Below are 14,335 nucleotides of genomic sequence, written 5' to 3'. Positions count from 1 at the left end.
AGGCAGGGCTGCCCCCGTGTGGTCTCATAGTAGAATAACAGTTTAATTTCTCATTTTTAAAAACTTGAGAAATTTCATATTCATATTCAAATGTATTCAGGCTCAAATGAAACTGATAACACAAATGTTTGCAGACACAGATGTTTTTTTTACAGAAAGAAAGAGACTAGTGTACCAGATTAATCCTGTTTTATGGCCTGTCCGAGGTCTACCCCGCCCTTTGCCTAATGACAGCTGGGATGGGCTTCAGCCTACTTAATGACCCAGTAGTTAAAAAGATGGATGGATTTCCTGAAATAGAAAAGTCACTGAAATAACGTAAACTGTCAAACATAGAACAACTATGACAAACAGTCAACACTATCTGAGATCCTGCTGGTGGTTAGGGAGGATATACGTGATTCTGTTTGTTGTTTAAACATATTTATAGAGTTAAGAGTTCAGATTGCTGGAAGAACAACATTCACGCAGTCTGATTGCTGTTTTTCTCCCAAAATGTAGAAACACCTGCTAACCATGGCACACTCTGCTTTTCCATTAGGTCTGTGCAAATACTACTTAAGTACACTCATCCTCCTGTGCCATTAGTGATATTAACAGAGTGTAGTCCATTTACGTTGGGCTTCAGCATCTACGCACATGTTGGCAGATTTTCTGAGTAATGTAAGTTTAGGAGGACGTCACTGTGGAGAGGAGTGAGGTTCTTTTTTTTTAAACAAAAATAACCGAGACAGAGTTTTAGTGTGGAAGGAGCCATTATGTTCCCAAAGTTCATTTATGTTTCCCACAGATGCAGCAACATGATTCACAATGAGTCAACATGAGCAATGTTAATCATGACTGCAAAAAGATTAGCAACTGTGAAAGTGGAAGATGAAAAGTTATAACCTTGTTTACATATAAACAAGTTACAGTAACAGTGTATACACACACTCATGCAGATACCGATCAGGGATAACATTATGACCACAGGCCACAGGTCCCCCTTTTGATACCAAAACAGCCCTGAAGCATGGACTCCACTGGAGCCCTGAAGGTATGCTGTATCTGCAACAAGATTCTAGCAACAGATCCTTTAAGTTCTGGAAGTTGCGAGGTGGGGCCTCGGAGCTTCTCAACCTTAAACATGTTGTTGTACTCTTTAAACCAGTCCTGAAACATGTTTGCGTTGCTGAAAGAGGGCACAGCTTTAGAGGCCATGTATTTCTGTTGCTCCGTGGTTCAGTTCTGATGCTCATGTGCCCATTTTTGGTGCTTTCATGAATGTACAGAGGTCAGCACGGGCACCCTGACTGGTCTGCAGCTATGCAGCCTCATGCGCTGCACATGACCCTGTTGCTGGTTCACCACTGCTCCTTCCTTGGACCACTTTTGATAGATACTACTGCAAGCCGGGAACCCCCCACAAGAGCTGCAGTTTGGAGATGATCCAGCCATCACAATATTAATATTATTAATATTGCAGACTCACTCAAATCCCTGTGCTCGCCCATTTTTCTGCTTCTAACTCATAAACTTTGACTACAAAATGTTCAGTTGCTCTGTAATATATCCCACCCACTAACAGGTGCCCCGATAAAGAAATAATCAGTGTTATTCACTTCACCTATCAGTGATCATAATATTAAGCCTCATTGGTGTATACTGTTAAAATTAGATACTCATGTTAAACATGGCCCAAATTTGTAAACCTTGTGGCCAATGCATGTGCAAGTAATCGCTGTGCACAGTGAGGTTTAGGACAGTGTTTACTGCTTGTTTATCTGTGTAATATGTGGGGACATCGTTAATATGGTCATCTCATGCTCACAGCTCTGGCTGTGAACACAGCCACCGCCTGCTCTTTCAACCTGTTTATAATGAACAGAAGAAAGCTGGCTTAAAGTGAGGGTGGCTGTTATAACCCTAGCAGGCTCCCACAGGTTCAGCTGCCGCCCATTTCTCCTGAGGAGCCAGTGTATAGCTGGATACAAGCTTGTGAAGAGCTCCTCGGTGTACGCCAGTGTCAGTACTGTGGTGACCTTAGGTGTTTGTTTCCAAGCCTGCAGAGGCTTGTGTAGTGATGTGCTTTGACGTATTTGACGATGAGTTTAGCGCTGTGTTTGAGCTAGTAGTGAGCAGCCAGTGCCCTATGTGAGAGTGAAGTTTTTCTTTGATTACCCATTTCTTGTCTTTTCAGCAGATTCTAGTCTGTTGACATCCTTTGTTGGAGTGATATAACAGTATAGTTGACTCGTTATCTGTCCCCTGAGCTTATCATTGTTAATCCCCTCATCCCCTAGCCCTTTCCTGAGGGTGTAAGAGTGGCCTTAAAGGAAATGGCTTTTTTTAGACAGTGGATGAACAGTTAAATGTCAATCATAAAATGTCAATCAAGTACATCAACATTAGTTGACTGAAGCCACAATACTCTTAAAACAGTTTGCAGCCTCATACTTCCTCCTTTATCTTAAAAACTCAAATTATTTCAGTGTTACTCTAAAAGTCATACCTTGATGACGATCAGCAGGTAGCACAAGCAGATGACCAGCAGGGGGCAGAAGAATCCAACAGTGCACGTGTAGACAATAAACGATGTCTTCCACACTTCTGCTGGTTCAGGCCACACGATGCTGCAGTTCCCATCATCCTTCAGCACATCCGCGAACACCACTACCGGCAGCACCACCACAAAGGACCCCGCCCAAACGGTGCCACTGATAGCCTTAGCCACATGGGGGCGCCGCCACCAAGAAGAGCGGATGGGATGCACCACAGCCAGGTATCGGTCCACTGACATCACAGTTAGACAAAAGATGCTGGTAAACTGGTTGATGGCATCCACTGTCATAACCACTCGGCACATCAGAGAGCCGAAAGGCCACGAGAGCAAAGCGTTCTGTACCGCCAAGAAGGGTAGGCCCAGCATGAAAAGCTCATCTGCAATGGCTAGATTGAGGATGTAGATGTTTGTGACTGACTCGTGTTTTGTGTAGTTGACGACAACATGGATGACCAGAGTGTTTCCCACCAAGCCAACGACACAAACGATGCCATAAATGAGTGGGATGAAGATTCCAGCCAAGCCAGGGAGGGATCCTGGTTTACTTTTGGTGCAATTTTGACAGGAGCTGTTAAGGAGAAACGAAGTGTCATCTTGGTTGAAGCTGTGAAGCGGTTCGGAGGGAGTAGAAAGGAGCAGGAAATGAGAGTAGGAGGGGGCAGAGGTGTTGCTCCAGGTAGCTGTAGGGACTTCCTGAGGCAGCAAAGCAAACTGGATGAGCTCCATCGAGGCGTTAACGACTATCAGGCAACAGTTGTTGGTAAGCTCACATCAGTAGAAGATCAGCAGCCCTACAGAAAGCAAAGTTAATTAATTTAGCACACTTCATGTGGACATGAAATATAAAGCAATTAATGCATTAAAGGTGTATTCTAACATTTCGGAGATGTCCAGTTAATCAACTCTTCCAACAAATCAGCCGTGTTGGTTGTTCGTCCACTGAAATGTGTCTGTAAAGCTATAAAGTTTCTTCTGGGACCTTTTCTGAGTTCTGTTTTCAGTTTCTGTTCGAGCAGATCTGTTGTTGGAGAAAATGCTTCATCCTTTGTAGCATCCTTTACATCAGGGGTCCCCAATCCCAGTCCACGAGGGCCGGTGTCCCTGCAGGTTTTAGATGTGTCCTTGATCCATCACAGCTGATTTAAATGGATAAATTACCTTCTTAACATGTCCTGAAGTTCTCCAGAGGCCTGGTAATGAACTAATCATGTGATTCAGGTGTGTTGACCCAGAGTGAGATCTAAAACCTGCAGGGACACCGGCCCCCGTGGACTGGGATTGGGGAACCCTGCTTTACATGGTGGAATAGACACAGCACACAGTTTGCATGCAATTATACACACTGCAGCAAACTTGTTGCTTAACTTTAAAATATAAATATAGTACATAATAATAGTTTTTGTCAAAGTATAGAATTTATGTAAAACCCTTAGGAGTAAGAAAGGTGCTCGGTGTTATTTAGCACCTGGATTATCATTAATGTAACGTTAATCCAGGTCCATGAAACTTCAACTAAACTGCATTATAATTATGTTTTAGAGTTTTAGAGGAAACATCTAGGCTGACTGTGTAAAGGTAACAGATTTCCCATCACGTCTTAGATTGTTCTTTGCTAGTATGGACTTTGAATTATTATTGGATAGACAGCAACTTGGGAAGTCTTGTTACCTTGAGGTTGCCTGGAGACAGCCGGCACTCAAGTGCTGTATTGTTCTTGGTTTCAAGTGGGCAGGAGACTTTTGCTGCATGTTTAGTGTTTATGTCTTCTCTGTAAAACTCACAAGTGACATTTTTTTGCATCTAGACAACAATACTATATAACTAGCTAATGTGAGCTTTAGGGGTATTTAAATGTTTTAACAGGCTTCTGTCAAAAATAGACGTGCAAGCACTATTACATTTTTCATCTGACTATTGGCAAGAGAATGAGTGAGCCAGTTTAATAAAATATAAAACTGTGTCTCTAAAAGATATGTAGCAAAGAAAGATAAAACATAGAAAACAATGGCATACACAGCAGTAAGAGAGAATGAACAGGCAACAACATGTATTGACAAAGACACACTTTTCTATGTACACATAACGTTGACTGCTGCTGATGTTGGACAACACCTAAAAGTTTCAAAAGTTTGGCCATATCTGCCCAGTGGCTTGATGAATACTAAGCTATTAATAAACATAACAACCTTCCTTCCGTCACAACAAAGCAAGCGAGCACCAGAACACAGACGTAAGGTATTTAGTTTTATTAGTACGAGACTTGTTTATGAAGCCATCCCAGCTTCTTAATCACCACTGTTCCACACACAGGCACACCCTCATCCCTCACAGCGATGGTTAATAATTGGTGGAACAAAATGCACTGACCTATGGGGGAAAAATAGCAGAGGCATATCTTCTGCGACCTCAACTGAGTAAAGTACATTAATGCAGATGTGAAGATGAGCGGAAGAGCGGGGAAGGTAAGGTGAATTATATACACCACTAAAGAATCCCCCAGAGACAGTTACTTTAGATTAAAATAAGTACAAATATTGGCAGCACACAGGAAATGTACACACTTTGAAGCATGACTGAATTCTCTTTCAGTGTTTGGAGATTTTTTTTGCTTTGCTTTAATTACATTTCATTCATTACAACCTAAAGGGCACCAGTACCACCAGTGGAGAATAAGACCACAGTGTTCACTGGTCAAACACGTGATCAAATCATGGTGAATGTCAATCCTTATGTACAGTTTTTAGACCAAACCTAAGAGCCATCCATAGGTCATGACCTCAATTACTAAATGTGAATGCCAGAGGATGGTATATGCCGTGGATCTCAACTGCTTAATGCTGCTACTGCTTTTATGAAGCAACAGGGTAAAGACAAGAAGTCGATAAATATAGAAATATTAACTTGTACCTAATATCGAATTACACTTATACTTGGGGTTATTTAGGCTTTTAAAACCTCATGTTTAAATCAGAAATTATTCAAATGAAAGAAGGCTAAGATGGATTTTTTTATAATGTGTGCACATTGTGTAAGGAGTCTTTAGTGAAGAGATGCTATTGTGACATCATCATATAAGGGAGTAGTGATATATTGAGCTGTACTGGAAAAATCCCCTGGAGGGAGTCTAGACGGTGGTGATAGCAGCGCAGGGGTGAAGGATGATGCTGGAGATCTGGATGGATGTGATGTGGAGCATGACAAATGGTGAGATTAATGGATGGACCTGAGGACAGAGGTCCTGATTAAAAGTGAGGATGAATGGGGTGGAAGAGTTTTCCATCAATCTGACAAGGAAATGACCACAGAGAGCAGCAGAGGCTTAGACATTTTTTAAATGACCACAGTGCAAAAAATTGGATAAGAGACAGAAACTATGATAAACACAGAGAGGAACATCATCAGTCAGTCGCCTTTATAAACTAGGTGCTGTGTGAGAGGGAACATGAATGGGTGGTATAAACGTGAGACAGTCTTCTTGACTAACCTTTGACAGGCTTCGTATCACAAACAGTGCTGTGATTGTGAATATGGAGTTGTACAACGTTCAGGTGTCACACTGTACAAAGACACGGAGCTAAAATGGTTCAACAGATTAAATCGAGGCACCAATTATTTCTCTGGCCTCAGTCATTGATTTTTTTTCCAGTCAGCGAACTTGAGTGACGTATAAAGTCTCAATAAGTCCTTTTCAATAAAGCGTATCAGGAGTACACAAAAGAAAAGAATGTTGTAATGCAGTAAAAGTGGTTCAGCAAAATATTAAAAATCAGCTGAGGCACAAGAGCCAGTGTTCACTCTTAAATCCTGTCTCCATAAATAAAAAAATATAAAAAAAATTATCGTTCTGGTTTTTATGGTTCCAAAATTTATTAAAAAAACAGTTTTGGATAGATAATGAACAAATAGTAGGAAACCAAAACCTTTCTGTGGTTACACATTGTGACTATTTGGAGTGCATTCTCTTTGTAATCCAACCTTGTGGCTAGTATGTGCATCATTTATTAAGCTTAAAAAAATCCACAATTACCTTTAAGTTCTGTCCTTGTCTCTCTATGCTCCCTTTTCCTCCTTCTCTTTCCTCTCATTCAGCAGCCAGTCACAGCACAAGGCTGCCCCTTCCTGAGCCTGGTACTGCCACATGTTGCCTCTTATTAAAATGAGTTCTTCCTCCCCTCTGTTGCCATGTGGTTGCTCACAGTGAATTGCTGGGTTTTTCTCTATGATATTGTAGGATCTTTGTCTTGTGATAGAAAGCGCCTTGAGGCAACTGTGGCTGTGAATTGGCACTATAATAATAAAATGGAATTGAACATATAAAAACTATAGTAATGCAATTCACATCCATGGTTAGTGAAGACAAATGATTTTCTAACATATCACAGGCTTCACATCACTGTCATAACGAGAATATCTGTTAATTAATATATAAAAGGGGAAATAAGAAGTTTAATGGTTCCATAACACAAACAGGAGTGGTTGCAGGTATCTTTTGTTTTTTTTACTCACACCATACATTAGATAGTCACTGAATGTCCCACTGAGATGTGAACAGTCAGCAAGGCTAACCTAATCACACACACACTCCCCTACACTCTCCTCATTTTGCCTTTGCTATTGCCTCCCACCCTAATCTCTGATAAACACAATAAGAGCAGACTGACAATTTTTCTTCCTGAAGTGCATCACTTCTCTTGTCTGCCATTGCACGAGCAGCTCTGTGAAAACCCTCCCGGGAGGTGTTGCTATGGTAACATAAGGTCAAGACAAGGCTTAAAGGTCCCTGCATGGAGCAAATTGACGAGATAAGTGAGAGTCTGAATGACTGCTGATTGAAGAGTCCTTGCATTTACATTCAAATACAAAGAGTATTGTGTGTGAGAGGCCAGGTGTGTGACAAATGCATTTGTGCATGTGTGTACACAAAACCTGCCCTCTGTGCATCTGCAGAGTGAAGATAATATAGTCTTAGAGATCTCAGGGTAAATTTATGTTAACTGGTTGTTATTGAAAGTCTGATGCTAGCTGAAGTGATGATTACAATTCTAAATGTTCACTTGTTTGCTATACATATCTATATTTATGTGCCATTTGTGGCATAGAATGGAATATGTATAGTTTTCAAAGCAAATCTTAAAATAATAGGTTCAACACAAAATATGATTGAGCTGCTGCTTTGGCAAATTTTGCATAGTCTGTTCTCTCCTAATGCAGACATCCGGAGAAACAGAAGCTAGAAAGTTTGTTAAAAATAGGAAGGTACTTACTTTTTTATTATTTCACATCTCAAGGATTACTCTATCATTCTGGCAAACAAGGTTATCCAGTCATATGGCTTACTAATTCAGTGTTCTGGTTCACTTTCCCCACTTTTTAGCTCATTTTGTGGCTGCAGCAGGGAAAAGCAAATGCCAAGCATACAAATTTGAATATCAAACACATTTGGAAAAGACTCAAGACTGGATCGAGAGCGTGAAACGGTAATCTTCTGTGGTTTCGTAACCTTATCATTCTGTGCAAGCAGGAAAAAACTTAAATGACGTTGAAGCTGTGCTGAAAAAAATAAATATAGAAAAAAATCTCATGTGTAACTGAAATATGTATTTTGCCTGATCATTAAACTTTAATGGTAACTTACTGGTTGTCATTTACAGTAATTTAACTATTAATAATAAGTGAATGCCATATGCCACATATGAGACTGAATAAAAAATATAATATATATTAATTTTACAAAGTGACACAATGAAAAAGAATAAAAAATTTAATTTAAAACCTTGATTTGCAGTTTTTTTTTTTAAATTAATAAATTGAATGTAAATATATTTAAAAAACTGAAAAAAGTCTAGAAAAAAACTCTGTTTAAGTGAGACAGCACAGGGTTTACAAATGAACTGGTGAAATTGTACCTATTTGCTGAGGCAGTACAATGAGAGGCCTGGTTGGTGGTTCGATCCCTGGCTCATGTATCCTTGGGCAAGATACTAACCCCAGGTTGCTCTCGATGCATCCATCGGAGTATGAATGTGTGTGAATGTCGATAGAAAGCACTCAGTTTAGAGACAGTGCTTGTGAGATTGGGTGATTGTGGCATGTTGTATAGAGCGCTTTGAGTACTCCGGGAGAGTAGAAAAGCGAAAGCTATGTAAGAATCAGTCCATTTGTACAGTATAATTTGAGGCAACAGCAGCAGTTCATAACCTACCGAAATTATGCAACGCTTTCAAACTGTCGGTGGTCTAAGCAGCAGTCCTTTCTATCCACTTGTTCACTACACACTTTAACGACATTACAGTTCAATGTGTTTTTTCTTAATCTCATCAGTCCTATGTTTTCCTGTGCTTGCTTGAACACCTTTAGGCTTTCACGTCAGAGACTTTCTCACTGCTCTAATTCAACTCTGACTAAACTCAATGCTGCAAACTCAGTTTGTGATTACCAACACATGCATGTCACTTTGTTCCTCATGAATCAGTAGAAAATAAAATCCACTTTCACTGAAGCCTCAGTGTATTTCAGCATAGGCTTTACAGTTAGCCTTTGAATTAGCTGAAGCCAAGATGTCATCTTGAGATTTTCAGAGCCTTTTCCAGAGGAAAGACTATTATACTGAGTCATGCACCACCTCAGCAGTTATTGTCCCTCGATGGAATTCACTGAAGGTGTGTGTACTCATAACTGGATGCCACGGCTGACACTGCAGGACAACACACTTCTCTACTCCCATATCGATCATTCCAGCTGTTCATCCACAACATCACTGAATCCCAAATTCAGTTATTTCCATAATGATGCTTGCTCATAACTGCAAAGCGACACTAGCAGTATTGTACTTAGAGATTATCTGGTGAAGCGACAATTGCTTGGCACATAATAAGCCTGGATACTATTGTTATGGTTTCTGCTAATGAAAATAGCTTGCACCTGCTGTGAGCTTCAGCTGTTGTGTCTTTCAAAGGAACAAGCTGAAAACTTTAAAAAAGCCACATTCATGCTGACAGCGGTTTGGTGCACGATGCTTTAATAAACACTTTTAACATCAGTTTCCATGTTTTTTTTTTAATGTTTTTGTTTTTTTCCTATCACCATTACGTGTTGTACAACCATCAATTTGGCTTTAACCTCTCATATTTCTGGTGTGATTAACCTCTCTTAAAGACAAAAGAGAGCATAAGAGATGGAAAAGAGATGTCCTTGAATAAAATTCAATAGTTGAATTATTGGAAAGCATTTATACAAACATTAATGGTGACTCTCTTTATAAGAGGCCTGGTGATGATTACATGGTTGATACTGGTGGTAAATACATGTTTCCTCCTCACTGAAAACTCTGTTGACGCCTGCGTAATACCTCGTAATTGTTCAATCCACAGCTTGGAACAAACAACCTCCTGATGCAATCTAGAGGCCACAAGGTACCCATTAACACAGACGCCTGTCTGGCAACTGTTTCGTTGGGGAAGTGAATGCCTGCTGATTGCCCAAAGGGCCGCTCATTATTGTTACATTCACTAAGTGCATTTTAGGGCATTTCTATTGTTTCTTTTAATGTCAGTCTGGTCTTTTCTTTTTTTTGCCACCCTTATTCCTAGCATATAAAAAATAGGACAGGAAAAAGCAAAGACTGTTGGTGGTGTGGCCACCAGGCTGCAGAGGGTATCTCATAAAGGGTCATGGGAAATGGGGAAGAGTAACCATCACTCACTGCACAAAATAGATTTCAAAGCCTTACTTATCATGCTGTCATTAAGAAGGTGCCAAGGAATTGCAGCATAAACTATATACATTTATGTGCATCTGTCCATTTATTTCATATGGTTTATAATATTAGTTATAATTGTGGATACAACTGATCATCACACGACGATGATGCTGCACAAAATCATCACTTGAATTCCTTGCTGCGACGCTTTGAGCTTGGACATGAACACACCTAAGTATATGTACACTTCGTGTAGACAAAACATTTAGAGACTGGAGCTTGAAACACACTCCTGCATCTGTGAATTTGCATTATATGCCTATAAAATACAACAATAATGTTAATGACACACACATTTAAAAAAAGCTTACCAAAGTCAGTACATTCTAGGTTGGCAGCAGTCTCCAGGGTTAGGGTCGCTAAAGCTGCTAGCAAATGCTAGGTAACGCCTCAGCTAGTTAAAAATCACTGAACATGTTTGTGCTCTTTTGGACCATTTTAACGAGTTTATCTGGCAAATTATATGTCTTCTGTCACAAAAAGGTCTGTGACTTAAATTGTAATACTGTATGAATATGCTTCAGTCTATGTATGCAAGTTGCTAATCAAGATAAACCACATTAGCTGCTAACTAGCTGCTAGCACTACAGCCTCTCATCCAAATATGGCCATTGTTTACTTCCAAAGAAAAACAATGGTGACAGCCAAAATGCCAAACTTGAAGCTTCAAAGCAGTAGTCCACAAAAGAGTATGTGCTCTTGTTGTGATTGGGTCCAAATTTTATATAGAGTGTTTGACTTTAGGTAACATTTAAATAGTGATAATATTATCAGTGTGAAATATTGTACTTTTTGTTTACTAAATTTAGCCTATTCAATATCTACAGTTACTAAAAATAGCCCCATCTTTGCAAGATAGACCAGTAAACATTTGTGAGTTACTTTAGCCCAAAGTACAAAGATCCTAAGCTTGTATTTTCACAAAAACACATATGCTTTCAGCAAGGCAAATATTTGGACTATAAATATTCATTTGTGATATTTCTTTGGGGAAAATAGTGGGTTTATGATGTGTGTACACTTACATGTAATACACAGTAATGTTCTTTTTTTTTTTTAAAGCAATTTCACTCGAAGCAGGAGAGCATAGATTGAGCAGAGATACACCATCAGCTAATTGGCTATCCATTAGTCCTACTCCCTCAGGGAATCTACTTCCTCTGTTGCGGTTTAATTAACAGATTTGGACTGGATCCAGTCACCTCCACACCGCTGCCCGCCTCCACACTTTTTATTACAAAGCTGACAAGTGCTCACAGATTGCACAGAGTGTGATCAATAATCTTACAAGCATGTCATGTGGATCAAAGATCTGCAAATGCAAACATGGTCACAGAATGGTTTTGGTTGTATTTTAGTTTTTCTGAACGACACATATGGAAGGACTTATCTATGGATAGATAAACACGCAGGGAGGTGTTCGTGTGCACACATGAGTCATTTGGCCCTAAGGCAGTGACTGAAGTTAAAAAACACAGGAGACTCTGCAGCACCCACAGTGTCACACTGCTTGTGGAGGGTAGATTTTTGGGAAGGTATACAGGAATTTGTGGGGGGTGCATTAATGCTTACATGCATTGCCACAGTTCTGCTAAAACCAATATCAGCAACACTTTTATCCTCTTCCTACACAGCGTGCAGGACACATGCAGTTTATGAAAAAAAAACGTACCACAGGTGAACAGACGAGAATGAAAAGCTTTAAAAGCTAAAGAGTGGTGACCAATTAAATTAAAAGCTCTGTTTCCTCGGACAGTGAAAGAAAGAGAAAACAAAGGGTCACGTAGAGGTTAATTATTTTTTTTACCTGTTTCACAGCAGTCCATTAATTCAAGCAGCAGGGCTTCAATAACAGTGTTCTAAACCTTATCAGTGATAGTGGAGCAGATTTCATATTCCTTCCTCTTCTTTCCTCTTTCTTTTATTTCCTCTCTACCCTGTTGTTGTTTTCCCCTCATCTCTTCTTCTATCTCCTACACTGCATGTCACCCTTCTTCATCTCACTTGGTTTCTCCTCATCTCTTCTCTCGTGACTCCTATTCCTCTTAATTCTGCATTTTTTGTTTTTAGTTTGAGTTCAATTTCTATTCCAGTCCCCTTTTTGTATGTGTGACCCTTTAGAGCAAATCAAGGCCTCCACTTCCACCTGTATCGTTTTTAAAAGCCACATACACAAAAATCCTCATTTTTACAGTAATTCCAGGAGTTCTGTATCAGCAGCAGACAGATGAGCACCGTGACTGATAATGTTTTTGGCTTGCTGCACCTCCAGAGACACGGCGCGAAATGTATCTCACATTAATAAAGAGTATTAGAGATTAAAATAAATCCCACCAATACACAGCAACAACTAGGACAAAACAGAAAGACACGAGCAACACACAAAGCACAGACTGCTGAAGTGAACCTAAACACGACACCAGCCACCTTCACCTGATGTATTTACATGTAAGCACGAGTTTATGGCTGTGTGCTGTCCGCTATCACAGGTGAATTCTGCAAATAAAAATGTATCCAGCTGACGGCAATGGCTGCTTTTGCTTGGACGAGCCATCAAGTTTATGTTACTAAGTAAGACAAACTTAACGACGCTTCATTTTCACAGGCTTGTGTTAGCGGCAGTGTGGATTAAAAAGGCTGTCCTGCACACTCTAAACAGAGACTAAAGACATGACGAAGGGAAAAAAATACTTACAACTATCCGCTCACTGTGTTTCACCGGTCTGCACTTCAGCTGAGAACAGACTCACTCGGAGCCGTGAACAGCGGAGACTGTCTCAGAGCTCTGAGAGCTGAGGGGGTTTGTAAGAACAGCCTCCACCTACAATACCCACGCGCGCACACACGCGCCCGTGTTTCTTTTTTTTTCTTTCTCTCTGTTTTTTGTTGGAATTTCGAGGACCCTGCAGACACGACGTATTAGCAACACTCTTAACCAATAGAAACCACAACCCTAGTTCTAGAAACAGTTTTAGATGTTTTATATATACATTATATTATAATGGTTATGCTCGGCTTAATCACATCCTGTATTATCCTCTCTCGTAGCTGAGAGCAAATGTTGTGGAAATCTGAAATAAATCAGGTTTTCTCTGCGACTTTAATTTGACTTTGCATTGGTTCAAATTACCAGCAGGTCCATGTGCTTTTTTACAAAGCACCTCCAATATTTACACATCACTGCCACGATCACACAATACGGTCAGAACGCTGTGTGCGAAAGATAACTGATGCATGAGCGTGTGGTATACCTGAAAGATTATTCTTTGCCCTCATAACACAAAACAATACTTTAATTCAACTGAAATAAATAAAATCTGTTTATTTATTCAAATTATTAGGAAGATATGCTCATAATAAATTGAATACATACCAATCAAGTACATTTCTTTTGGCCAGATTCCATTAAACTTTTTTCATGGACTTAAAAAAACAAAGACACAGAAAGTTGACATGTAATTAAATTAAAATCAGCATTTTGAGCATAAATATTTTCTGAGTGCATGAAGACAGAATGACAAAACATGGAGCCTTTCACTGAGTCAGGTCAGCTTCACACAGTCTTAAAATTTCCCATTACACTAATCAGTTGTTAATACCTTTGCGGGGAGTGCACAAATGAACAAACAGCTAAGCACCTGAATCTCTGGAGCCATTACTCATAGCAGCAGCTTTGGAAAACCATCACTTTATGCTTTTTAAACAAGTGCCATTAACATAGGTTCATTTTTTACTTTTTGTGCACTTAAATTTGAGTCCTCAAGACAAATTGGCGGTAAGAAGTACTGTATAACAAAGTACAGGGATAGTGCAATCACAGTGTCACATATTTTACACAAAGCAATTTTAAAATGCTGTGTTTGTTTAGACATTTAATTCTGATTCAGAAATACAAACAAAGTGTTCAAAAATAGAGATTCATACGAACATAGCAGGCACTTTGCTTTGCTCTCTCATCTTTCTGCCTCTGTGAATAGCTGTAAGTAAAAATGGAGGGGCCATTGACTAACAGTCCATGTTCAGACCAGACTTTT

The 14,335-nt window shown here is 39.7% G+C and overlaps 1 protein-coding gene across 2 annotated transcripts; it reads right to left on the bottom strand.

Moving 5' to 3' along the window:
* Window positions 1–2,465: 2,465 nt before the first annotated feature.
* Window positions 2,466–13,089, bottom strand: LOC147327286 (somatostatin receptor type 3-like). Of its 2 annotated transcripts, none has more exons than XM_086297503.1 (2): window positions 12,997–13,089; window positions 2,466–3,333 (listed from the first exon to the last, which is right to left on the bottom strand). In XM_086297503.1, the coding sequence occupies exon 2, from the start codon at window positions 3,266–3,268 to the stop codon at window positions 2,486–2,488; it is 783 nt and encodes a 260-aa protein (XP_086153629.1). In that variant the 5' UTR covers window positions 3,269–3,333; window positions 12,997–13,089; the 3' UTR covers window positions 2,466–2,485. The 2 variants fall into 2 exon arrangements, with proteins under 2 accessions (XP_086153629.1, XP_086153630.1); XM_086297504.1 differs by lacking the exon at window positions 12,997–13,089 and adding an exon at window positions 10,613–10,715.
* Between the last annotated feature and the right edge of the window lie 1,246 nt (window positions 13,090–14,335).

This window comes from Aulonocara sp. 'chitande type north' Nkhata Bay, linkage group LG6 (genome assembly GCF_057382095.1).
Source record: "Aulonocara sp. 'chitande type north' Nkhata Bay isolate Kocher_YH1m ecotype deep benthic linkage group LG6, A_spYH_male_GT1.1, whole genome shotgun sequence".
Classification (NCBI taxonomy): Eukaryota; Metazoa; Chordata; class Actinopteri; order Cichliformes; family Cichlidae; genus Aulonocara; species Aulonocara sp. 'chitande type north' Nkhata Bay.
This window is presented reverse-complemented; position numbering and strand designations above follow the sequence as displayed.

Bases quoted from the DNA above. Each gene is read 5' to 3' on its own strand.
- LOC147327286 (XM_086297503.1), bottom strand. From the start codon at position 3,268: ATGGAGCTCATCCAGTTTGCTTTGCTGCCTCAGGAAGTCCCTACAGCT.